This window comes from Plectropomus leopardus, chromosome 4, assembly GCF_008729295.1.
Source record: "Plectropomus leopardus isolate mb chromosome 4, YSFRI_Pleo_2.0, whole genome shotgun sequence".
NCBI lineage: Eukaryota > Metazoa > Chordata > Actinopteri > Perciformes > Serranidae > Plectropomus > Plectropomus leopardus.
This window is the reverse complement of record NC_056466.1, coordinates 14603090-14629558: the sequence shown is the minus strand read 5'-3', so window position 1 is coordinate 14629558 and position 26469 is coordinate 14603090. Positions and strand designations below refer to the sequence as shown.

Genomic DNA, 26469 nt, shown 5'->3' with positions numbered 1-26469 from the left:
GCCTTTTACCTTCCATCTCAATCATTTACCTTGAAACATATCTTGATGACCTCTTGATTGGGACGCCACTTCCATCGATACTCATTAACTTGTCGTTATGATACTGTGTGATTTATGGCTCTTCACGTTCAATACCACATCTGAAGGAGCTCAAGGTTCATCTGTGCCATCAGAGTTCAGATAGTGTCAGTAATAAGCTGGTGAATTGTTGGATGAGGCACAGTTTGGTGCATCTCCACTGCTGTGAGCAAAATAGACATGGAGAAGGGTCGTCGTCGGTCCAGGGGTTTGAGCACCCTGGAAAAGACTCTGATAGGTCTCTTTGTGGCCATGACCTGCGTCTGCATCGGCTTTATTGTTGTCTTCTTTGTTGGGAAAGATGACTCTTCTGCTCATACAGAAGGTGAGTGTGTATCTTAGAAAATGAAGTGTATTCTATTTAAATACCAACACATCCCTCGAAAAAAATACTCTACAATTTCTCATAGTCTTTCTCAGATAAGAATCAAGAAAGAAGCAATAATCCCTAAGATAACTATGACAATGTTGTGATGGTTATAAGAAAATAGAAAGGCCTGCTAATATTGTTAGAGGTTTCAGTAATTATTCACGTATTTGTGTCCAGACACACAGATGTCACAGTGGCTACAGTCATTATTTTGCACAGCCTATGGCTGATGCTCAAACTTCTCCTCTAGTACTCCCATCAGGTCGAGATTACCTGTTGTGCAATACTTTGGTTTGAAACCAAATACCAGCTACTAATGACATTCCTATCAATCTCAGTCACATTTTCAGTTTATTGCTTATTAACAAATGTTAGCATTCTAACACGCTTAAGTAAGAAAGTGAACATGGTAAAAACATTATACCTGTTTAACGTCAGCATTTTAGCATTATCATTGTTAGCACGCTGACTTAGAATTAAGCACAAAAGTTAGAAGTAATTTGCTGTGATATAAAATATGTGATTTAGGATTGTTCCAACATGATGCAAAAAATATATAACCATAACAAGATTTGAAAGAATAAATGCACTTGACATTTTCTCAGTGAGTTTTATATTTTTTTCAGCCCATTCTCTTTTTGATCCCAAGAAAATTTAAATACAGATTAGAAGAGGGACGCATGGACAACATGCAAGATTATGTTGTTACTATTATTTTTTTCTGTCTGACCCCTGTGCTGTCCCTGTAATTTAATAGCAATAATCTGTGTCATCACTACGTCAATAGTGTTTCTGTAGAATAATACATCACCTCCTCCTCCACTTCTCCTTCATCCCTCTCTAGTTTTTCATATAAGAAAGCCAGTATTCATTTTGCTGTTATGCTGGAAAAAAAGGCTCCTTCAGTGTTAAATAGCAGACACATTTCTGCTGCCTTGTTTTGTCGTTGGAAACCAAAGCCGGAGAATTGTTTGTGCTGCATGACAGAAGTAAAGTGGTGAAATTAATATCAGCTGAACTAATTTGCTTTTGGAGTTGCAAGTCCTCAAAGTCTTCTGCATGCCTGAATAAAAATCATATTAGTAGACAGAATATACAATGAGGAACGAGGTAACTCTGTCTGTGTTATTCATTCACTATACTAGTTTATCTTCATAAAATGCATTAACAGGATCATTGCCCCCCCCAAACAAGATGGCTTGTTTTACATAACAGAACAACAATGTGATTATGTTGACAGTTATGTTCTGCCTAAATGACAAAATATATTCCAGTTGTTTCATTGTTTTAAAAACAGCTGAGCTCCAGACTCCCAAACAGAAGCGGCTCCAGCCACAAGGGAGAGCGTGCTGCTGCTCTGGATGATGACATACTGTATAATCAATGCTGTTACCAAGGCATCTCAATTGATTTGAATTTTTCACTGCTGATACCAGAAGGTGTTATTTTTAGTTATTGGATTTTTTTAAGCTGCAGTGTTTTCGTTTTTATAATAATAAATGAAAATAATAGTTTTAGACGTACAAATTTAAATTTTGTCTAAACTTATGATATTCCCATATGCCTCAGATGTAGGCCTGCTTTGTGTGTAGTGCTAATAAGCAAATGTTAGCATGCTTCCCTGTTCAGAATTTAACTGATTTTCCATTTGAGACAAATATATAAGACTTATTTTATACATGTGTTTTTATTTAATACATGCATGTGCATGCATATGATCCTACATCAATACGTGATTTCCCCCAAAACATAAAATAAAATAAAATAAAATCTACTTTTGAATAACAGTCAGGATGGTTGAGACCAGCAGTGAATATTATGTGTTAGTTATTTCGTTATTTCCTCCCTCCCCTATCCAGATATGACAGGCATTATGCAGAGTCTTTCAGCTTATTAGGTTCAGAAAGTCCTCCAGCCATTTACTTAAAGGCATACTATTGTCACAACCCTGCTCTTAGGCTGGACAAAAGACACACAAGACAATTAATTAAGTGACTTGTTAACTAAAAGAAATAAAGCAAATAGGTCATACAAATAGGTCAGTAGTTTAGGTAGTGGATGAGTGAAACTGCTATGTAGGGATGCCATGCAAAAAACAAAGACAACAGAAAGAAAAGATGCAAAGCAAAGCTATAATGAGGAGGTGTGCCAGCGCAGACCAAATGCTGGTGCATCTTATGTGCATGAAGCACACTGGGCACAGGTTTGTCCCATGATACTGATTGCACTTAACTCTGCTGTCTTGGAATGAGAAAGAAACAACAGAAAGAGAGGAACCCAGCAGAGGGATCGTCACATATGGAGGATTGTTGGTTACTGTTTCCACACACGCTCGCCAGCATAACTTAAAATTAATGCCAACCCCAGATTCACGACCATTTGGCATCTTGCCTCACTTTTTTTGTGTCTTTCCAGCACCATGTCTCTTATATGCCTGCTGCATGTGGTCTAGCACCTTGTCACTTTCTTTTTTAAAAGGCCCTGAGCAGTGTGGGGTTACACGCCCATAAATGTCCTGAACATAGAAAATAAGAAGAAGATAAGAAAGCACAGGCAGAGGGCAGAGCCTTTGCAGAAAAATAAACTTCTAGTGGGTCATAAACGATGATTTAGAGGGATTACTTCTATATATCTATTCATCCTGTTTTAGGGAGGATGCTACATTGTAGACTATACATTTAAATTAAATGTTAGCATGCTAACATGCTAAACTAAGAAGGTGAACATGGTAAACATACCAGCTAAACATCAGCATGGTAGCATTGACATTATGGGCATGTTAGTATGCTGACATTAGCATTTAGCTCACAGAGATCTTTGCATGGCTTTAGAGTTGTATGATAAAAAATGATACATGAATCTCGTACAAACAAATTTGCTTATTTTATGTGGGCAAAAGGAACAGAAAAGGATGCATTTCACCTACAAATCCATCATCAGTGTGATAAAACAAGCAGCAATGGCATATTGTGTGAAAGGTGAAGTTCAAACAACAGACAGAGAATACATAATTGCATTATAGGGTCCATGTGTGAAAAAAGTTAACTGCCCAGAAATTGACTGACATACAGTATGAGTTTTTGCAACAACTAGAAACAACAACAACAACAGCCAGCGGCTATTGACACACTGATGATGGCTTTGAAGCAAAAATACTAATTAAGTAAATTTGCCATTTGAGTGCTAGTGTTCCATGTACTAAATGATAAAAATAAATTAATAAATAAATTGAAATTGTAGAATCTTTCACCTAAGCTGGTGGTACTGAATAAGCAAAAATTAGAGTATAGAAAAATCTTGAGTTTCATCAGCATTTTTTTTCATAGGAAATCAAAAAGGATAGAAGCTGTTTTTTTCTACATAATGTGATTTTAGTTGCTATACTTTATGAAAGTAACAAGCTTCCTCCTTTGCCATAAAATTAATTAATTTCCAGGGCCGGACTCAGGGTGTGGTGGTCCTCAGCAGCTGTCTGAAGAGTCGGGCACTTTTACCAGCTTTAACTACCCCAGTAGCTACGACAATGGAAAGAGCTGCACCTGGCACATCACTGTGGACCCTGACAAGGTGACATGGATCAGCAACACATTCTCATCCCATGTCGTCACATATTGCCACTTTGCAGTGGACTTGCGTGTCTACATATTTGGTTTGAGGTATCCTTCTGCGTCTGCTATTCTGGGATGTCATTACTGTGATATTAGCACAAGTACATAGTGGGATTACACTGCACATGGTTGTGTTTAGACAACAGAAGCGCATGGCAACCAACGTCAGGATGCCAACAAATGCACATGCTGCCATCGATGGTTAGGATTAGGCAATAAGGGTGGAGGCGAGGGATGGGGAATGGAGGAACATGGTTGGGTGCAGAAAACAAAGATCACATTCAAACTGAAAGCAAACAACGGACTATGGCATGTTGGATCCATCCACTGCCCCTCCCCCGCCCTTTTGATGCCCTCATGCTCCTTATATTACCATCAACCGCATGTCGTTCCATCTTGTATTATGTGAATGCAACAGGTTCCGTATGGGAGTGACGCTGCCCGTGCACGTATTAGGCTGCCAGCTGGCAGATGCTGTCAACGTATAATAATACTACGACCAATTCTTTCCAGCCACATTCTCAGTTTATGCCATCCAGGAGAGCATCATGCTGATGTGAAAGGTGGCTTTTGGCATCAGGATCATACACCTAAATCGTTGTCAAAGAGAAAACATTTGACGACTTCGAAATGAGAATAGGCTGGGATCAGCATCAGTGTTGTTTCCCCCCTTAATCAGTGACCTATATACAGTAGAGTCACAGTCCCCTTAAAATGATCCTAAAGTCTTCACGTAAGATAAAAATAATGCACAATGACCTGCTGACTGATGGATTTCATTTACTGTAAGGGGATTATTCTGTAATGCCCCAAAATAATTTCCCTCTTGGACACATTCATCTTCTTTACACTGCAATGCTGATCAAAACAATTCACTCACGTCTCTATTTCAGACAGACAGGGTCTTTTATGGTGTTTGTGGCTGTGTGTCTAATCAGTAGAGTTTGTCACTGTTGGGGAAACTGTCTTATGTGAGGCCAAGCAGTGCAGGACAGCTGGGATGAATGCAGTGGCAGCATCACAGACAGATGGCTGCCTTGTCTCCTTCATTCTCCTCAGCTCTCCTCCCCACACCCACAGGAGCAAACTAAATCCTTGATCTTTCTCTGTTTGCATGGCTGCCTCCCTGTCCACCTGATTTGCTGGCTGCTTTTGTCTCTTTATTTCTCCCTCTTCCTTTTTGCTTTCATTAAACACACATAAACATAGAGAGAGACACACTTAGAGGCACACCCACAGCTTGCACATGCACACCCTTAGATTTCACACTGAGCTTCTCTTGCCTTCCCTGTCAGCAGTCTGACTTCTCAGATTAAAAAAACACGAGTGAAACACCTCTGTGTGTTTCTGTTGCAGGTGATCCAACTGTGGTTTGAAGAGTTTGCTTTGGAGGAAACCCAGCTCTGCACGGCAGACTTCATCACACTGCGAGACTCTCTGGGAACCATTGGTAAAACATTCTGCACCAAGTCAAAGCTTAGGGGGAGAAGACAGAGACAGACAGACAGACAGACAGACAGACAGACAGATAGACAGACAGACAGACAGATATGAACATAGACGCAGCAGCTCTTTCAGCTTGCAGTGGCAGCTTTGATGTCATGCCCAAATCAGCCCATCCATCCATGGGCAGACTCAGCTAGTGAGCCACACAGTCCTGCTGGTCCACTGCACACTGCTCTACTTATAATAACACTCGGCTGGTTCTCCACCCAGACTGCAGAGTTTAAAGCAGTGTACTGGGTTCACAGACATCTTTGATGTCAAGTTTCATCACATATCCTGTGTTTTTTGTGTTCTCTCTTAGTTATCCAGACTCGAGCGGAGACTTAAATAAGGGGAGCACATTAGAAAAAAATGGAAAATAGCTCTGTGTATCTTTGTGGTCAGTTTGTGGTCCTTTTGTGTGTCTTTGTTGTCATTTTCTGTCACTTTGTGGTCATGTTGTGTAACTTGTGGGGGGTTTTTTTTGCCCTGTTGTCATTTATTGTTACATTGTTGTTTTGTGTCTCATGGTCATTTTGTGTCTCTTGTGTGGAAATTGTGTGTCTTTGTGGTTGTTTTGTGATTCTTTGTAGTTGTCTTTTGTCACTTTACAGTCATGTTATATCTTGTAGGGTAGTTTTTTCTCCCTCTAGTAATTTTGTGTCAGTTTGTGTTTGTTTTTTTCAGTCATTTTGTTGCTTTTTGGTCATTTTGTATCTTTTGTATCCTTTTGTATCTTGTAGTCATTTTGTTTGTTTTCGGATACCAACAAGGCAACTACCTTTTTATTCTAGCAGGGACAACCAGGGGGTCTGGCCGCAACACTGACATTAACAGCTTCATGATCTTTCGGTGATATTCTGTGGAGAAGATTAACCCTACTTTTGATTGCATTCAGAAATAAGCTGTGTGAAATCGAACTGTCACCTTCTACATAACTTCTGTGGTATTTGTAGGTAAATACTGCGGCTACACCAAGCCAAAGCCGGTGGTGTCGCTCACAAACCACCTGACAGTGTACTTCGACACCAATGACCAAAAAACAGACCAAGGATTCAAGGCTCATTATAAAGCCGTGGCTCCAGAGCTCGCACCAGGTAAGAAGATGAGTGGAAATCCATTTCAGCAAGAAAATTGCCTTGGCTCTGACATAATGTTGGATGTCTGTCTTATGAGTGTATGATTGACCTAGAAAGTAAATGTTGTAGAAATGGATGCTGGATGAAAAGAGGAGTAGGAGAAGGGAAATGAGAAAGGGGATGGATAGGTGGTGGTGGAGAGGTATATTACTGGTATCCTTGAGGTGTTTGTGGAGCTGAAGTGCCTTCCATCCCTGCTGACAGAAATAGCCGGAGCTGGTGGCTTTGTCCAAGGTGACCAGGGGGATCTGATGACCCCTGGCTTCCCAGAGCAAAACTACCCAAACGGAGCACTATATCAGGTACACATATACACCAAGTCCACAGCAAATAGATGCAATAAAAGCAAATATGACAGCTACATGATGGCATTTATTTTTTTAATTCTGAGGATGCGCAGCTGACCTTTATCTGAGGATGATGAAGTACATCATACTGCACCGTGTGCACAGACTGGAAATAAATATTAATCGCAGAATTTACATTACCAGGAACATATTCTCTTTAATAAGTGACCAATATTTCCCCCAAAGCTATTAAAATGTGTATTTATTAGGGCTGTCAGCATTAAGGCATTACTGACAATGCAGTTAAGGTCCCTACAATAACAATTTAAATCGTGTTAAACATCTGCCGATATTCCTGTGTTTAAGAGGTTGTCTCGGGCTGAGTTTTAAAGCTACAATGATGATACTGGTATCATGTGAAAATAGAAAACCTTAGGAGCCAACTATGTACCACTAGCTTTTCAGAAAGGGGACTAAATAACGCTCCAGAGTCCCTTGACCTCTGACCTCAAGATATCTGAACGGAAATTGGTTCTGTGGGTACCCATGAGGCTCCCCTTTATAGACATGCCCGCAGTATTTTGCTGTCATTTGATTCTTCAGCGAGATGATCTGCTAAGAATGGCTTCACCCTGTCAATATGGACTTCATAACAGTTTTGTTATGCAAAATAATGGAATTGAAAACATGTGATTAATAATGCCATTAACTGCGATTAACTATTAAAATTGTGCCATTAATCACAAATAAAAAAGATCCTTTGACAGCCCCAATGTTTATACATGACTTTATTAATCACATGACAACATGTGAAAGGGGTTGATATTTTCTAACATTTGGATTGTGTCTTGATGAGGTGAATTCAGGTTTAAAATCATGTAATTTATAAATCTATTGAATTTACCTCTGCAACTCAATGATAAAAGGATGTCCTAAATATTGAACCATACCATATCACATTTACCGCAGCGTTGTACACCCTGTGTTTTAGTATGGATCAGCATGTGGTACTAAACAAACCTAAAGATTTCAGATTAGCATTTCAAAGTAAATCCATTAGTTATGGATCTCAGCGTCATCATCTTGACAGCATTTGTGGTCTTGATCGATGATGAATGCATCTAATTAAATCAGAGTCAATTTTGATGTCAGGGTTTGCACGCTGGGTTTGGACAGGGAGTCATATGGTCTCATTTGGCTGTCATCATGATTTCATCTTTCTTTGCTTTAGCTTGACAGGTCGCCACCTGTCCAAACAAGAGCAGAGTCAGTGATAAAAATTAGTTATTAGTCAGAGTGTGTCAAAATGCAACTCATGTTGCAACCATGAGGTTTAAAAGGGGGAAATTATTTGGGGAAATCTGTTTATCCAGGCACAAATAATAGGTGTGTGCTTTATTTCTATGTTGGATCAGTGGAGAATCACAGTGCCTGAAGGTGAGAAGGTTCGACTGACGTTTACCTCCTTTGACCTGGTCCCTGAGGCTTGTGGAGACTTTGTTCAGGTCTACGATGGACACGAGGCTGGCTCTTCTTCAATCAGTAAGCATGACATTACACATTTCCATTATGCAGTGAGGATTACAGGACTACAAGCTTCTGAGAAAAATAAATGTGCTTTGCATGTGTGAGATTAACAGGGATTTTAAAATATACAACAATATGTTCACATGTGAGCACAGATTATGTCAAAGATGGGTGAGCAATAATAATGCAAAGAATTTCAGACTGTGGCCTTTGTTCTACATTAGCAATGTCAACTATATAGGTGCATGAATAAAAGATGAGATCAATTAAAAGTTTGGGGAGTTGTACAATAGACAGGTTCTGGAGTCTATTTTAAACTTATTGAATGTCTGCATAGACTTTATTGTTAAAGCAGCATTGGGTAATTGTAAATTGTCTGATTTTGCTATTGCGCAGGCTTCTGTGATTGTTTAGCACTTTTTCACTTTTTAACACCCATATAATCCATTGAAGGTAAATTCTGTGGGAACATGATGCCAAAAACAGTGGAGTCCAAGACAAACACAATGGTGGTCCGCTTCAAGTCAGATAACACCTTGACTTCTAAAGGGTTCAGCGCGACTTTCACCAAGTCCAGCCTTCCACCTGTCACACCCCAACCCACCACGCCCAGACCCTCCACACAAACAGCCACCACACAAACCTCTCCACCTCCAACAACTTCTGGTAAGCATTCGATCCAAATGTATATGCTTTTTTTAATCTCTTGTTCACTTTAAAAAAATAAATAAATAAGTGTGAGCGAGAAAACACATTTACTCAACTGACCTTTTCAACCAACTCACCCCTCTCTGTCTTGGTACAGTAGAAATACACATCTGATGTTACAGGATGGACTCTATACATGACTTGGACTCAAAGTACAAGTTTAATGAGTTAAGACTCGACAAAATTATAAAAAGACTTGCAACTTGACTTGGACTTTCGTTCTTCAATGACTTGTTTCCTCACTTGGACTTGAGCCTTTTGATTTGAAGATAATTGATGACTTCCACCAAGTCAAAAGATTAAAAGTATGTCATTTAAAATGTTAAAGTTAACAGTATTAATTCCCAGCAAGTGTAACAGGGTGTGGTAGGACCCAGTTGCAGCACAACAGAGCAGGTGAGTTGTTGGTAATGACCTTTATTTAATCTTTTAGCAGGTTTAATGGAGCAAACGGTATTATAATCAGGCTGCAGGTAAGGCAGGACAGTTATCAGTTCTGGGGTGGAGCAGAGTTCATAGAGGGACTGGGGTGAGCTCACCTTCACAGGTGGTAGTTCAGAGTGCGGGTGGGGAAACGGTGAACGTGGAGCGGACTGGCAGGTGAATGTATCAGGTAAGCTGCAGGAACACTAACAGCAGGGAACTTGTGGGAAAAGCGGGAACTATGAGGAGGGGCAGGCAGGGCTCGTGGTTGAGGAGGAAGCAGAGTTGGTGTCAGGCAGGCAGGAAGCGAAGCGGAGTACGATCAAAACAATAAACACCAGAGGCACTGACACAGACGAGATGTTTCGCTCGGTGGGAGGCTCTGAAGATGGCTGGAAGAATGGCAATCTCTCTCGACGAAGCAGTTGAACACCGCTCAGCTACAGGCAGACGAGAACCAGGAAGTGCACAGACAAAGCTCTTTGTCGGGGACAGAAGGCTTTTAGGTTTATTGGGGCAGAGACGAGGAGAGGGGGTCAAAGGCGAGCCGAGACGAAACCAGGAAAACAGTCCGAGAGTGAGTGCTTAAAGGTCAGACATGGAAGCGAAGACTATCAGGAAAGAGTGAGTGGAGTGAGGCTGCTTAAATACTGGCTTGATTGGAGATGAAGGTGGAAGTGATGAGGCTGATGAGGAGGAGTGGCTGGGTAGAGAGAGAGGCGGAGGTGGGGTGAGTGGAAAAGACCCACAGCAGCAGGTGAGAGGGACAGCAGAGTGTGACAGCAAGATAACATTTAATTCCCCAGGTACACTTTGTTTGAACCAGTCTTCAAGACAGCATCTAATTAAGTTGCATGAGCGAACCATTACTGAAGTCAGAAAAAATTAGGGCTGTGCACAACTCATCTCTGTGCACAATTATGTTAGTCAAATCAGATTTGGCTACAAACATACAAATATTTGATGGTTTGTTTTGTTTTCCATTCAAAGTTTTTGAGTTTGAATTGGCTCAGCTGGATGTTCAGTGTGACAGCGGCATTAATGTAATACAGTAAACAAGCTAACATTGATATTGATAGGTCATAAATGTGCATCATTTGTTTTGATGTTTGATATCAAACAAAAGCCAGAGACTGCATGGTATTAAGTTGCTGTTGGCTGTAAATTTATCACCTCTAAGCAGAAGGTCTCTCCTCTCTCCTCCTCTGTACTGCTTCCCGCATGTCCGCAGCTGTTTGTACCGAAGAGTAGTGTGAAAGTCAAGAGCGCTCTCTCTGCAGCAAAATCTGGTTTTTCTAAAAAAAAAAATTTAAAATGATTAATGATAATAATAATTAATGATAGTTGCAAATTGAATATCTTAATAGTATAAATCTGTTATTAAAATGATATTACATTTGATGATTTGTTTACATGTGACCTGCAAAATAATGACTTTTGCTCCACCTCTGTCAGATATGTTTGGCTGCCTCACAACCAGCTAACAGCATCAATATGAATGTTGCTGAACGAGCTTTCCAAGAAAATCGTCCATCACAGCCTTCACCTTCAGAGCTATTTATCAGACAGATCAAATCAGTTTTCTCTTGATGCACACTCAACTATAATGTCATTATCTATTTGCTCAGATGATCTATGAGGGTTGTTTCCTGGCCAATGAAAGCTTGTTGATACACATTACATAACTTCTATGCCTCCTCCTGCAGTTTTCCCTGCAGCTCTAATCGAGCTGCCAAATAAGGATGAATGCAAGTAGCTCCGTGCGTAGGAGTGGGGGGATACCCCCAGAGGTTTATCTATTTATCAGTATACTAAAGCAATTGGCAGACAGACCAGTTCTCTCCAGTGGCCAATTAAGGTACTACATGATGAACCTGTTCATGGGGGCAGTTTTGTTTCAAAGCAAGCTTGTTCTCATCATTTGGAAAACAGAAAGAAAAGACAAAATGGTGTATTAAGTGGAGCTCCGACATGCAGAAAACACAGCTTTTGTTATCTGTTCATGGGCAGGAGGAGGTGGTCCAGTAATCCTTCAGGGGCGTAAAGGAGTGATCCAGTCACTGGGTTTCCCAAATCCATATCCTCCTCATCTGAGAAGCTCCTGGAAGATATCTGTGCCCAGAGGATTCCTGGTTAAACTGCAGATCACTGATATAGCCATCACAGGAGAGACTGGACAGTGCAAGGAGGACAAATTGATCATCTCAGATAATTACAACACATTAGGTGAGCCATAATTTAATCTTTGACATTATTTACAGTTTTTTGTTTTTGTTATTCCTATATTTAAGAAAATATTACTAAAAACACTGAAGCTCAACATAGGGTAAACGCAGGAAAAGTGAGTTCATTCCCAGCTCAGAACACTATTACTCCGCTATATCTTTACATAGCAAAAATGCTGTTGCATAAGTGCTCTGAATGCTGCATACAGAGCCTCTAATTACAGTTTTCAAGTTTCACATTCTGCATATCTGCATACTTTTACTGTTACTGTTTTAACACCTGAATGCATCTCAGATCTTCTTAGAAAATGTTCACTTTTTCAGCAACATCTGTATCTTTTTTTAATCCCTAAATAGCATCCTCTATGGATTAGAGGTTATAAACTCCCCCTCCTCTGAAACTTCAGAAACCAAGACAAGCACAGCAAACAAGCAACATAACAAACTGCAGTTAATACACCTCTGTTCAGAACATGTTGTTAGATATGAGGACTTTGACTTTTTTGCACCTTACTAACAGCTCTAGCGCTACAGTAGAGCTCAATATCTGTCCCCTGCTGTAAAACTGTTGATTAGGATCTTCTTAGCAAAGAGCCCAGCAAACTATAAATTACCTCCCCTCATTATTCACTTCAGTGGCTGCAGCGAGGCTGATACAGCGTTATCTATTGCTGAGCTCTCAAGGACTAAAGCGCTGAGGTACAAGTACACATAGGTGATGAGTTTGGTGCATTCAAACCCTACTGTTATTTTTGGAGGGTGTGTCATTATATGCAAAACACAAGATGAAAAATAGCTAAAGGTCTGGTTTGAGACTGAAAACCCACCAGCCTTAAAGATCCCTTAAAGCAAGACTACGTAACTTATAAAAGAAGAAAAAACACAGTATTACTTATCTGAATGAAAACTTGTTTTTAATTAACCACATCGTAACTCATATCTGTCCACTCAGGGTTTGCTGCTACAGCATCACTTAGCCGCACAAATCAACAGCATCATTCATTTTAATGGCATTAACCTTTTAACGCCTAGATTTTTGGCAGCATTCAGAGGCTATTCACTAGCATTTAAAACTCTGACACCTGAGAAAATTTGTTTGATGTCATTCAAAAACATGAGAAAAAAATGAGCAACTTGGCAAGAAATGTCCTGGAAACTGCAAAAACTTGAAAGGTAATTGTTACTAAAATGTAACATGGAAATGATATAAAAATTAGCACAGGGGATTTTTTTTAGGTATTACAAAAAAAAGATTTAAAAAAGGGGGGGGTATATTTATAATTCTTCTAATTATATATTTAAAATTATGTTAAAAGTAAAAAGATAATAATAATACATTTTGAGCTCTTTCTTGAGGGGTCATTTTCTTGTTTTTTAATTGTTGTTGGTTTTTTTGGGGGGGGGGGTTTTGCTTTTTTGGCTCATTTTCAGGTCATTTTCTTGTAACTTTCTAATAATTTCTTGCTGTTTTTTGGGACATTGCTTGTTAATTTGCTTGTCGTCCTGCGAGAAACATTACCAGTTTATGCTGTTTGTTGTGCTCACAAGCTCCTGCTAGAAACAGTGTTTTTCACGTGATATTGTGTTGATGAGGTCACACTCAGACAGTAGAGTCACCTTCATTTGTTAGTGTCTCAGCCACCCCATCCATCAACCACTAACCACACCCGACACACTCAGCATCACACTTACTTACAGCCAGTATTGCTTACAGTATTTACCACTCTGCTCTTATCCATCTTATACAAACCATACATCTATTCTGCGCCTTTTCTATCCATGAACTTCATCTTTTACCTCCATCCTTCCTCTTCCTCTTCCTCGCTCAGGCACACACTGTGGCTACATTCTCCCCCCGCTGGTGGTCAGTGCCAGTGACACGATATCTGTCAGCTTCCAGTCAGACAGTCGCCTCACAGACCGAGGATTCTCTGCCAGGTGGGAAGCTGTGTATCCTGAGGATATTGCAGGTACATCCAAGACACACATACACAGAAACACACTCACACCTGAGGCACATGTTGCTCAAGCAGCTCAAAACCTCATTAAGACGAACCATAAAACTTCTCACTCGTCTGTCAGATATGTACAACAGCTTAGTCATTGCGTAAACAGTGTGAACTCTGTGAAAGCACAGGTCAGAGTACAGTATGAAGCATAAAAAGCAAGATAAAATCTCCTCTATCTTTTTCTTTATTATGATGATCCAGCATGAAAATCAGTTAAGACCTCAAATGCAGAAGGTAAAATCAGTTTATCAATCATCTATTAAGGACCACACAGTTGATGTTGCTGGAACTTTCAGGGTTAGTAAGAGGTTTTGGGAGTCCTTGTCGCAGTGGGGAAAAGCTGTGTTTGAAATTGGATGATAGGGTGGGCAGGGACTTACAGCGCCTCTTAAAGGGCATCAGCTGGAAGATGTGGTGGGCAGGGTGAGAGGGGTCAAAGTTTTAATTTATGTATTTTGCTCGCTTGATTGTGTGTTTGTGATATAATAATGGAACTGATTAAGGATTTATTGGCTATGTGCTGCAGTCTTTTATGTGTGTGTGCGTGTGTGTGTGTGTGTGAGTGTGTGTGTGACTGTCTGTGCTACCAAACTCTTATGGTGCGATGATGGCCATGTAACACAGAGAGGAATCTTTGCTCAACTCTGAACTTTAATAGAAGAACTTTATCTAGTAAATAAAAAGATTTATAAAATAGCAATACAACAGTGTAGAATTGCTCCTTTGCAAAAGGCCCTGCTTCTTACTTAAATAAAAATGCATAATGATTAAATGCAAAATGCATTTGTGTATCAAAAGTATAAGTGCACAGACAGAAAAACAGAAAACAAACCCATTTCAACCCATTTTACCTGCACTGATGCAGTGATACTCAACTTATGGCCCACGTGGCCTAAATCTGGCCTGCAATAGGGTGCAGGTTGGCCAGTTGGCCATTTTCTAATTTACATTGGAATAAATAAATAAATAAATAAAATTAATACATTAATTGTAGATACAATTTACACTGGGGATTTTTTTGGTACTTTTTAAAAGTAAATAAGGTGCCAGAGTGCATGAAACATATAATATTAGAGCTTGTTTATGTATAAAAAAAATGTCTAAGGGAAAATCTGGGGTCTGAACGTTCTCAAATTTTAGAAACTATGTTATCCTGACCTGTGTGGGCTGCTGTGACGGGATTTGCCGTGTTTATTCATTTTATCTGATTTTATTAGAAATTTTACTTATATCTGGTGAGCTGACCCTGACATCCTGCCATTTTGCAAAAGTGGCTCCCAGGCAAACATACTGAGATTCTCTGTCTAATCTATAACAATATCAGTTATATTTCATTAGCTGAGGATTTTGTATGGAAAATATTGAACAGAAAATATTTTAGAACGGTGCAAAGTTTACTATTTCCCTCTGAAATCAAATAAAGAAAACCTATTATTGACCACATTTCTGATACATATACCTGTAAACCATTCTAATTCTAATTTTACACGAGTAAATGTAATCAGTTACTTTTCCACCATGGCCCATGTTAATAATCAGAAATGCTTCTGTGTGTCATTACTTTTTATACTCTGCAAAACATCATGTAAATATATTTCACCACCAGTTACAAAAGTAATATTGTAGCTGATGATTAAAAGCCTTTACTACATCATGATCTTCTGTTTACATTTTGTCATGATGAGATTTACACAAGAATCTCTCTTTTCACAGGCAGATACTTGAGGTCAGCTACACTATCTAATTACGAGCACACATCAATCACTCCCTCTTCCTCTTTCAGAAATCCAGGGCTGTGGCATTTCCTCCAAAGAGGAAACAGGAGTTATTAAGTCCCAGAACTGGCCCATGAACTACAGAGCTAACAGCGAGTGCATGTGGAACATCGCTGTGCCTTTGGGGAAAAAAATCACGCTGAAGTTCACCCACTTTGACCTAGAAGCCAAAGATTTCCTGACGTCCAAATGCTATGATAACATAATAGTGTATGACATCAATGGTTTGACTAATGCACTGCTTCAAAAGCACGGTAAGTATGTTTGTGGAATTGATCCCAAAACCATTTATATTTTTCACGATAGTCCATCACATTAAAATCAGCAGCAAAATGCAGATATTAATTATTTCACACCTTTTTAATCCCAATTAATCAAACTGTTACTATATTTACATGGTTACTAATCACATAGCGTGAACTGTATAACCTTTCTGTCAGTTTACTTATAATGGACAATTAATTATTTCATTTTAGGTCCATTTTGTGGGACTAAGCTGCCTCCTACCATCAAGACAAAAGGCAACAGACTGGTGATCCGTTTCCATTCAGACCTGTTTACTGAGGCTAAAGGCTTCCGGGCCTACTGGACAACAGACCCCAGTTTGCCTGCTCCCACTGAGCCGCCTGCTCCACCCAACCCCTGGGATAACATCACCATAGGTGGAGTATCCGTATGAGCCTGATACATTTGTTAACATCTGCTTTACTCTACAATGTTAAAAGTTGCTCTGATCTGAATTTCTTATATCAACATTGGATTACTTGATGATGTGTAATGTAAAAGGGGTCGCTCGTAGTGATGAACTCCCCTGACTGCAGTTTTTCTCAGCTCCTCTGAGCATCTGGCCTCTTTAGGTGCATTTTCTGTCCCTCAACTCATCTGTCATCAACCTCATTTCCAAACACAACAGCTGTTTTGAGCTCTAAACGTTGATAAACTCATGATAAACTACCTGCTCGGCACCAAACAGCAGACAGAAAAAGTTAGCGATGACCTTGTGAACATTTATCTGCAGGTATTTTTGCTTGGATAACAAGCTAAAAGGAAGGTGAATATTGAACTTAGTTCTGTCAAATAAACAAACACACAATTACAAATGAAAGTTAATATTGGTCATACCAACTGATGTGTAAAATTGTTTGCTTACATATATATACAATAACTTTATATGGCAGTGACTTAAAAGACATGTTGCATTTTCAGCTTTTTATATTTCCTCCAAGTGGCCTAAAATGTATTAATGCAGCTTTAACATTAAAACTACAGTTGGAAACTTTCATATGAATAAATTTCTATTATATTTGATAAAACTGTCACTATATTCTGACAGCAGTTCATGATACAGATAATCTGTTAAAAAAATAATGTACCTCCTCCTCCCTGTAGTGCTTCTAATGACACATGCAGAAATTCAAAGCAATCAAATAAAAACAACCAATCCAAGCCGAGGAGTCTGAATGGGAGCATTAATTAAATAGAAATCAAGATTCTGCTACTGCAGTGCCTATTTCACACTTCAAAATGTTTTCAGAAACATATTTTAGTGTACTGTTTAGCTGTAAAATGAGAAAGTTTGTGACCCAGATGCCATGTTGGAAACAGTCGAGCCAAAAACTAAGCTCCAATGTGAGATATTATATTGTTTTTGTATGATTCAGCCTTACATTTGAGATTTTGAGTTTCCTGATCTCCCCCGCTATGTCACACAACCACAGGTTAGCAGAGCTGTATTTATCACGTCACGATGACCGTCATTAAGTTTCAAACAGCTGCACAGAGGCCTACCTTATATTCATGCTTCCTCTCCTCCCCTCCCTGTCTTCACACCCTCCTCTTCTCACGTCTACCCCTTGCTGCGCCCAGATGTGCAGTAAAACAAGGTGATATGATGCGCTGAGAACACCATGTGAAGTAGCCCAGTGCTTCACTTTCCTTCCGAGCTGGCTGTCACCCGATCCTCATTCTTCACCCAGCGATGAGCCCCAGGTGGCCCAGGCGCCTGCCAAGCCAATTGCTGAAATAGAGTTTTATAGATGGACTCTGCTGCCTCTGGGGTTTTTTTTCTACCCAGCCTCTGACCAGAGGTGCCCTGTGAGCTGGGTGAAAGAGACAAAGACTGAGTGAGAGATGAGGGGAGAAAATGTGAGATAAGAGTGACTGAGAAGATTTTAGTCAACTCCTTGGACAACAAAAAGAAATTTATTATGCATACAGATATTTTCAAGGATTCTGGCGTGAAAATGGGATTTTTTTCCCCATGGACCCATTGTTAACAGCAGGAGCATGATATTATGTTTGCATTTAAACTGAATAAAAACATTACAGCAGAGATTAGTGAAACCCAAAAAAACAGGTACAACAGTGACAACCTGGCATGATTGCGAAATTATTTTTAAAAATATGAATAAGTGTGTAAGTACCAGTTATTGAAGGCCACTTCCCAACAACACACAAGGGCTTATCTGTAAGCTGCAGATATGTATTGTATATTCAGGCTTTGTTGATACACAAACAAACAAATGAATACATGTAACCAAACACAGGATAGATTACAATGTTTTTGTCTGTTTCCCAGACTGGCCCAATGACTGTGGGAAACCAGCCATCCATCCTGTTGTTGTGTCACGCATTGTGAACGGAGAGGAGGCCAGGCCACACTCCTGGCCCTGGCAGGTGTCCATGCAGGTGAGAGACGATCGCTTATACAAGAATTCACCGCACAGATGATCAGTGATTACAAAAGGACAGATTCAGATATAGGAGAGTTCTTGTTGATTCATAATGTCATATAATTTATTCATTTTTTCTTATCCATGTATCTTTTAGGTGCCTTTTTTGGCCCAAATGGGATTACAAGAAACCAATATTCAGACTTAGATTCCAAATACTGTATCAATCCCTGCTGGGATACTGGGAGATGTTACAATTGCTCTTATATTATATATACATAGAGAAAGGATGAGAAAATCGAAGAAGAACTCCAAGAAAAAATGCATTATGCTACAATATATAACATAATGTATACATATTGTTATAAGGTGTTGAGCAGGTGGACCCAACTCAGAAGAATGCAACAGGGACTCAATGAAATTACTCTGAGCTGGAGCAGGGAAATAGCAAACTAAAGATCTCGTGACCACATTAAAGATCCAACAAAGACTGAACAGATAACCAGGACTTAAATACAAACTAGTCTGATGAGAGGATGAAGCTCAGGTAAGGGGAATAAGGTGAATAGAAGAACAGAAAGGAGGCTGATTGTTTGGGGGAAAAATGAGGAGCAGGGAAGGACTAACGAGGCTGATGCAGGACAGCTGTGTAGATGGACATCCGAGGGGAAGGCAGCATAGCGGGGAAGAAGGCAGAAACAGAAATCTCAAAAAACAGGAAAACACAGTCTCTTAATAATAATAAAGTGACAGATTGAAAACAAAGTGACTTAAGAGTCTTTTACAGATACTCAGTTCAGCCTTCCCAAAAGCCCGAAGGCATCAACCGAAGGCAAAAACAAAATTCAAAATAAAACAAACCACCATCCCAAATTAACTGCTCTCATGAGAAATTACCAGACCTTTGCAGATAATCTCGAACATGAGCCGTCTTTCTTGTCTCTCAGGCTTTCTCTGGATACCTGGCTAATTTGCATGTTTTTTATGTGAGCAGATATCTCAATCTTTGTGAATCTTTCATGTTAACAAAATCCATTTCTATTTTTATCTTACTAAACAAAGAATTGTGCAATTCACTGTGAAAAAAACAAAATGAAACTTATTTTTATATTGTTTGCACAGTACATTAAACAGATCTGTTGTTTTTCTACATTAACATGCCAACCAGTTCCAACAGTCAAAGACAAAAAACAGATCTCAGCTGAATACATAAGTACATATAAATATTTTCTCGTTAAACAAATTATGTGCAACATCATACTTCATACCTATTTTCCTGGGGACATCCTGAAACTATTTGAAGGGTCCCCAGGGTCCCAGATCCCTGAGAACCACTGCTTTAGTCCATACATTGTCAAGTCATTGTCCTTCGTCCTGATTCTTTAAACAAGCCAATATTGACATATTCTTTTTTTTTAAAAAAAACTTCAATAAACCTTGGTTTGCATATCAATGTGCATATATCTTTAGAAAAAGAATCAATCATTTTTCTATTCCAAATGAACTGATTTCATAACTGAGCTATACAGATCTTCCAATGGGCCTCACATGTTTCTCTTCCCATGACTTCCACTGTAGCTGATATTGGTGTATATTAGCAACCCAGAAAATATCTTATGGCACTATTTTGCACTGAAGTTTATAACTGACTCTTAAATCAAGTGCAGGGCATATCAAGAAGTAATTTGTATTATATTCTGTCCCTTTTATATGTCATATTGATGATTGACTGATGCATCGATATACACTTTCAAAAACTGACTTCAATATCTTTAATGAATTATTCTCTGCTTGTCACTACATGTGCGTGTGTGTGTGTGTGTGTGTGTGTGTATGTTTGTATGTATGTGTCAAACAGGTCTGGCCAGCCAGTCGTCCAGAGCCCACATTCTTCCACACCTGTGGTGGTACTCTAATTCACAAGAACTGGGTACTTACAGCAGCCCACTGCTTCATAAAGTAAATGATCTGTTTTGTCATTCTCACATACATTACCTTTTTTCTTTTTTTTTTTTTTTAAAAAAAGGAAATGCTCAAGTTGACACTACTAAACTCCTTTATTTAAAAGAGAGGGTTATCATCCTCTCCCCCCTGCTTTTCATCTCTCTCTCCAAACTATCATTATCCCCCCAAAAATGCAGAGATGCTGACAAAATAAATTAAAAAAAAATAGCAAAACATAAAAAGAGCTTTGTACAGTAATTCCTGTTTTTATTGCCACTTTTTCCGCTAAGTTTTCTCCAACTTCCTGGAAGCCTATTTGTGTAATCTCCAAAGGCAGTTGTTGGTGTCTGAGCTTTTACCTCAGGCTTATTATAGTGCAAAAGCAGTGCCTTGTTAGGGATGCCTCAACGCCTCAGCTAATGGTCTACAGTAGTGAGAGATGCTGGTGCACAGAGGAGCCTGTGCACTTCATATACAGTTTTGTGCTGCGAGCAAGGATGTATACAAGGTTATGTGCCACAGAGAAGTCAGAATATGCTGTCTGCAGTACAAATGTATTTCCTTTTGTAAATCTAGAGTCAGCTCATATGGTGCAGTGACTGTGTATGTATCTCAAGGTGGCCTGCTTACTGTGTGTTTACTGTAAACTGCGATGTATTACTATTAATTAATCTGCTGATTTCCCCTCCAGCTATGCTGATGAGCTGCAGCGCTGGCGCATGTGCCTCGGCAAACACAACCTGACTTACACAGAGCCGAGTGAGCACTGCTTCAATGTGACTGGTATCTATCGCCATGAGGGCTTCAAGTATCCCACAGTGCCCACAGTGGAGTTTGACATTGCTCTGGTCAGGTTGGACGGGGAGGTGATACCCAGTGATGAGATCTCATACGCCTGCCTTCCCTCTGAGGAGGAAGTCCTGCCTGGGGGAAAGAAGTGCTACGCCACCGGCTGGGGAGACGAGACCGGTGCTGTTTCATGCCTACACACAATTTTATTCATTTACGCAATACAATACTACACCACCTCAGGAAACACCCCTCATATGCTACATATTTATAGTTGCATAGTTTGCACGCCCTCTGCTGGACTTTATGTGCAAACACCCTCTGTTCATGCTCCACAGTGTGTCTAAAATGTTTTCTTTGATTATCAGGTGATTCACTAAATGCTAAAGTTGCAGAGAAGCTAAACCAGGTCGCCCTGCCTGTTGTGCCGCATGACACCTGCAAGAGGATGGATTACTGGTGGTTTCAGGTCAAGACCTCCATGATCTGCTGTGGTTACACCCTGCCTGATGAGCTCAAGTCCGTCTGTCAGGTAAAAGAAGTCAATTTTCACATATCTAACTTAAGTCAGATGCATGGGCAGATTATGAGACAGAGGGCTCCTAGGCACAGACATGCAGAAGGCATACACAGGGGCCTGACATTTATAGTTGCAGCCCTTTTTTTTTGCTTGCTTTGTGTCTCTTTGTAGCCATTTTGTGTCTTTTTGTTGTCATTTTATGTCTTAGTTGTCATTTTGTGTTACTGTGGTTTTTATGCTACTTTTTTGTTGTCATTGTGATTGTCTTTTGAGCTGTTTTGCATAGCTTTGTAGTCACTTTGTATCTCTTTATATTTGTTTTTTGTTTCTTTGTGGTTATTTTGACGCTCCCCCTTTCCTTCGACCAGGGAGAGTGTCTAAACCTTTGGGCCTCTTGCCCAGTCGGTCCATTCAGTAATCCATCAATGCTCCGATGGTATCTAACAACATGCTGATGGTGTTTTTGATAACTTTGACAGGGAGATTCAGGTGGTCCGCTGGTGTGCCAGGACACCCCCACTGGTCCTTGGGAAGTTCATGGTATAACCAGCTTCGGCCCTATTGGATGTATTATGAATAAGAAGCCCTCTGTGTTCACCCGCTCCTCTGCCTACATCCCCTGGATCCAAAATGTCATCCGCAGAGACATGTACAACAAGCACAGTATGAATCCAGCTGGTCCACTCTGACCCAAATAAGGAACAAAGGCAGAATATATTGCTGGATTTCACCTTCATTTTTTTCTGTGTAGCATCTGGCTGTGGTGGGCCAAAGGACATGACTGGTTCAGCAGGCATCCTGTCCTCCATGGGTTACCCTGGCAGCTACAACAACAAAGCTCGCTGCCAGTGGAACATCCGGGTGCCCCCTGGCAAACTGGTCCACCTCCATTTCCACAGTTTCTCCCTGGAGGAGAGTCAGATGTGCTTAAATGACAAAGTCAGCCTCAGAGACAGAGCAGGAAGTTTAGGTATGTGAATATCTGCCTCTTTTTCCCCTCCAGCTAATAATGAATTTGCTGAGTCATTCATTAAAGTAATTACTTTGGTATATGCTACACTGCAGATACTGCAGTTTCATTACTAGCCGCGACAACATAGTGAGGGGAGTACAACTTTACAGGGGGAAAAAAAAATAGCAACACATTTAATAAAGTTACATGAAAATTGCCTGAAAATTAGCAAAAAAGTTTTAAAAAATAAACAAAAAAAAAAAACTCCAGAAAAACAAGGAAATTACCTGAAGAAAATGCTAAAATAAATACAAATATTTCTATAATATAATTCTAAATATTTAATTATAATAACTATACATACAGTTCTCTTTATAATTTTTAAAAACATTTTATTATTATTTTTTTTTTTCAATTTTGTTATAATTTTCTTGCAGTCTCTTTTTTAGCTAATTTTACCTGTCATGTTTTGCCAGTTTCTTACAATCTGTGGGTCATTTCACTTCAAGATAATTGATATCTTTTTCTGTGTTTCCAAAAGAAATCAAACCAATTTGCTCAAGTTCCCACAGTTTAAATGCTTGTTAAGGGTGTCTGAACACTGCACAAGAAAACTGGTTTAAAGTTAAGGGTTAAAGTACCATATAAAACCCTGTATAAATGTATATATGTCATGCTTGTATAATATAAAAATAGGACATGGTAAGCAATAACGTTGTTAATATACTTATAACATCATGCACACTCTCTTGAGACGGGGGTTCCTTATAAAAATCAGTCAGATAGTGTTCCTTTTTTTCTCAGGCACACACTGCAGCCATGTTCCCCCTAAAGACCTGGTGAGTGACGGAGACACGCTTCACATCAGCTTCTCCTCCAATGACAAGGTGGTGGACACGGGCTTCACTGCCTCCTGGATGGCAGTGGACCCTTCAGAGGGTAAGACAGGAGAGAGGTGTATCTGACAACACACTGAGGGAATAGATTCTAGACAAAACTAACTCATCTCATCTGTTTTCTTTCTCTCTCTTCCCTTCTGTCCATACACACATGCACACATGCACAGTTCCTTGTGGAGGGAGCTTCAGCAGGAATCAGGGTGAAATCATCTCTCCTAACTGGCCCAGTGATTACCAAGCCCAGTCTGTGTGCACGTGGCGTATCACCATTCCCTCAGCAAAAAGTGTCCATGTGGCCTTCACTCACTTTGAGCTGCAAGCTGAAAACGTGTTGGGAAGATGTGTCGACTATGTGGAGATCTTTAATGGAGAAAGCATGACATCACTAGGTTGGCTGTTCTTTTTTTTTTTGTCTTATTTTCTCTGTCTTTCCCGTACAGGTTGGTGTTGTCAATATCAATGCCTGAACAATGAAAAAACTCTTCATTTCTTATCTGTTCTGAAAGGTAAATTCTGCGGCTTCACCCTTCCATCCAAGATGACCATCCACAGCAGCACAGTTGTCATTCGCTTCCTTAGTAACGGAGCTGATCAACAGAAAGGTTTCCGTGGTTACTGGACGACTGATGCCAGTGTAATCCCAACTTTACCTCCCCCACCTCCTAACCCATGGGACAACATCACTATTGGTGAGTGTAGGCTCATAGCGGCCCTGTCTCTGATGTATGCGTGTGTGTGTGTATGTGTGGAGATCTCCTGTGGAGGTTCCCAGTTTCAAAAGGTTTTGCTCCCCTCAGATGGAGCAATTGTAGCAATAGTATGTGAAACTGGATCACCTGATGACTGATTGTAAAGCCCTTCGTCCTGCCTTTTTTGCTTTGTCCTGCCTTTTTTGCTTTGTGCTCCAATAACAGTTGAGCGAGCATGAAACATAGCAGAACCTCGATTAACTTTAAAATTTTCTTCAATATGCTATGTGCTAGTTGACAATGTTAAAAAGAAAACCAGATTTTGAAGATACATTGTATTTGGCCACATCTGTAGTTGGCTAATATTAGCAAAATGAGTTAGATCATCAGCTTCAGCCAGAAATGTTTCCTCTTTATTTCTGTGGTAAGATCTGGACAGATACTTTTGGTTTGTTGTCTACAAATTTTTAGATGAGATGAATTATCGTCAGCAAAATCATGGCTAACATCCCTTTGTTTCCATTATCTCTGTAAGGCTACATTCCACCACAAAGTAACTAATGTAATTTTCTACATTAAAGAAAGTCAGCACCGTGGTCTGTAGCCACTAATGAATACAGAGGGTACTTTAAAGATCTTAAGAGGGGGAAAAAGGGACGCCTACCCAGCAGTGCAGGAGCAATGTTGACTTATAGTCTTGTCATGTATCTCTGCTTCTCTCTTTTTTGTTGAGATTCATGCTGTTTTACCTCTTTCATAACAGTTAACATCATGACATATCCTTCAGTGGCACACTGTTGTCCTTATTGTCAACGTCTTGCAGCTATAGTGCCTCATGCTAAGAAACTATCTAAAAAACACTGCAGCACCTGGCTAAGTGAAACCAGCATTGCCATGTTTCTTTTGTCAAGCTGTTGGACATAGCAACAGTAACTAAGAGGGGCAGGACCTGGGATTGGTTAGTTGGGTCTTCCATTGACTCTACGTGAATAATAATATCTACATTTATTATAAAAGATGATAGCTCATCTACAGATAATTTAACTTATTTTTTTTCCCTCAGACTGGCCAGTAGATTGTGGAAACCCAGAAGTGAAACCCAGCACAGCCACCCTGAGGGTCGTTAATGGGGTGGAGGCCACCCCCCACTCCTGGCCCTGGCAAGTGTCAATGCAGGTAATTTTAATTCCTGTTTCTCTGTGTTCCTGGTCAACAGTCACAGAGGAGAGATTTTAATTTGTACAAATGTATTTTTCTTGCCCAGGCTACACCGATGCTTCCTATACCTTACATGCACGGTTGTGGAGGATCTTTGATTCATGAAGACTGGATCCTGACTGCTGCTCACTGTTTCATGGTGTAAGATGCAACTACAGAAACACTTACAGATGCTTCCTTTGGGATTTTTCAGTTTTTAGAGGAGATTGTTGCGGTCTAAAATGTCTGATTTCATGGCAGCTTTTCTATGAAATTATAATGCATGTTGCAATGTTTTCACCCTTAATTTTGCAGTAAAGATTAGTTTTTTATATAAATAATACATTGACATTACCATTAAATATTTAATGTAACTCACCTTGATTCTTTCAGCGCGTGCAACTTACCCGAATACAACAGCCTCTGTCACTGTGACTTATCTTTTCTGTTATCCATGTGTTTCAGCCATTTTCTGGGTGTGTTTTTGTAGTAGAAAAGTTTTTGGTCAAACGTGGAAAAGTTGTGATAATTGGATAAATTTGCAAGGTTGTGCAGAATTAACAGGGATTAGTTGAATTTGCGTTTACTGTTGAAAATATATTACATGCCATTTTAAAAGCTAACAGTTCTTTAAAACACCCATAATCAATATTCTTATACTTAACATAGATTTGTAGCAGGTTTCAGCTCATCATTTACCTGGCAAAGTGATTAATTATAGTGTAAGTACAGTAACCGTGTTATAAATTAGGATTTAAATAGGTCTAAAGTAGTTCATGTCTGGGTGTTGCTTTTGATGTCAAAGTGACTGACTTTTATGAAACATACAAATGGTTTTGGCATCATGTGGTAATTCCACAAACAAACTTGCTGTGCGTTTGAGGCAATGCATTAGTTAAGCTATTGATAAGCTCTACTGTTTTGGTTGACTTTTTCTTTTAACTGCAAGCAACCATTTTAGGGTAAAAGTTACATGTGCTTATAGAGCTTTGAACCATGAAAACCTGGTCAGCACCAAAAAAATGTTAAACAGACACATTTCTTAACATGGTGGAGCATTGCAGCTAAAGAGCCAGAGTTTTCCCTCTGGAGCTGGTGGAGACCAAAAACAGAGAGTGGACGCCTGGTGGCCACAGACACAACTCCAAATGAATGATAGCCTAATGTTGTATG

At 39.7% G+C, this 26469-nt stretch overlaps 1 protein-coding gene across 1 annotated transcript in view; it reads left to right on the top strand.

The window, feature by feature from the left end:
• The first annotated feature begins 258 nt into the window (after positions 1-258).
• The window catches only part of LOC121941627 (ovochymase-2-like), a 28396-nt gene continuing 2185 nt past the window's right edge, over positions 259-26469 (top strand). Inside the window, exons 1-22 of the mRNA XM_042484455.1 lie at positions 259-403; positions 3885-4015; positions 5413-5506; positions 6498-6638; positions 6885-6982; positions 8383-8509; positions 8948-9160; positions 11636-11851; positions 13680-13820; positions 15643-15888; positions 16111-16296; positions 18213-18322; positions 20165-20265; positions 20942-21219; positions 21408-21571; positions 22039-22222; positions 22311-22529; positions 23316-23450; positions 23578-23799; positions 23917-24099; positions 25163-25275; positions 25364-25458. Coding sequence (XP_042340389.1) covers positions 259-403; positions 3885-4015; positions 5413-5506; positions 6498-6638; positions 6885-6982; positions 8383-8509; positions 8948-9160; positions 11636-11851; positions 13680-13820; positions 15643-15888; positions 16111-16296; positions 18213-18322; positions 20165-20265; positions 20942-21219; positions 21408-21571; positions 22039-22222; positions 22311-22529; positions 23316-23450; positions 23578-23799; positions 23917-24099; positions 25163-25275; positions 25364-25458 — 3542 coding nt within the window. The remainder of the gene's footprint in view (positions 404-3884; positions 4016-5412; positions 5507-6497; positions 6639-6884; positions 6983-8382; positions 8510-8947; positions 9161-11635; positions 11852-13679; positions 13821-15642; positions 15889-16110; positions 16297-18212; positions 18323-20164; positions 20266-20941; positions 21220-21407; positions 21572-22038; positions 22223-22310; positions 22530-23315; positions 23451-23577; positions 23800-23916; positions 24100-25162; positions 25276-25363; positions 25459-26469) is intronic.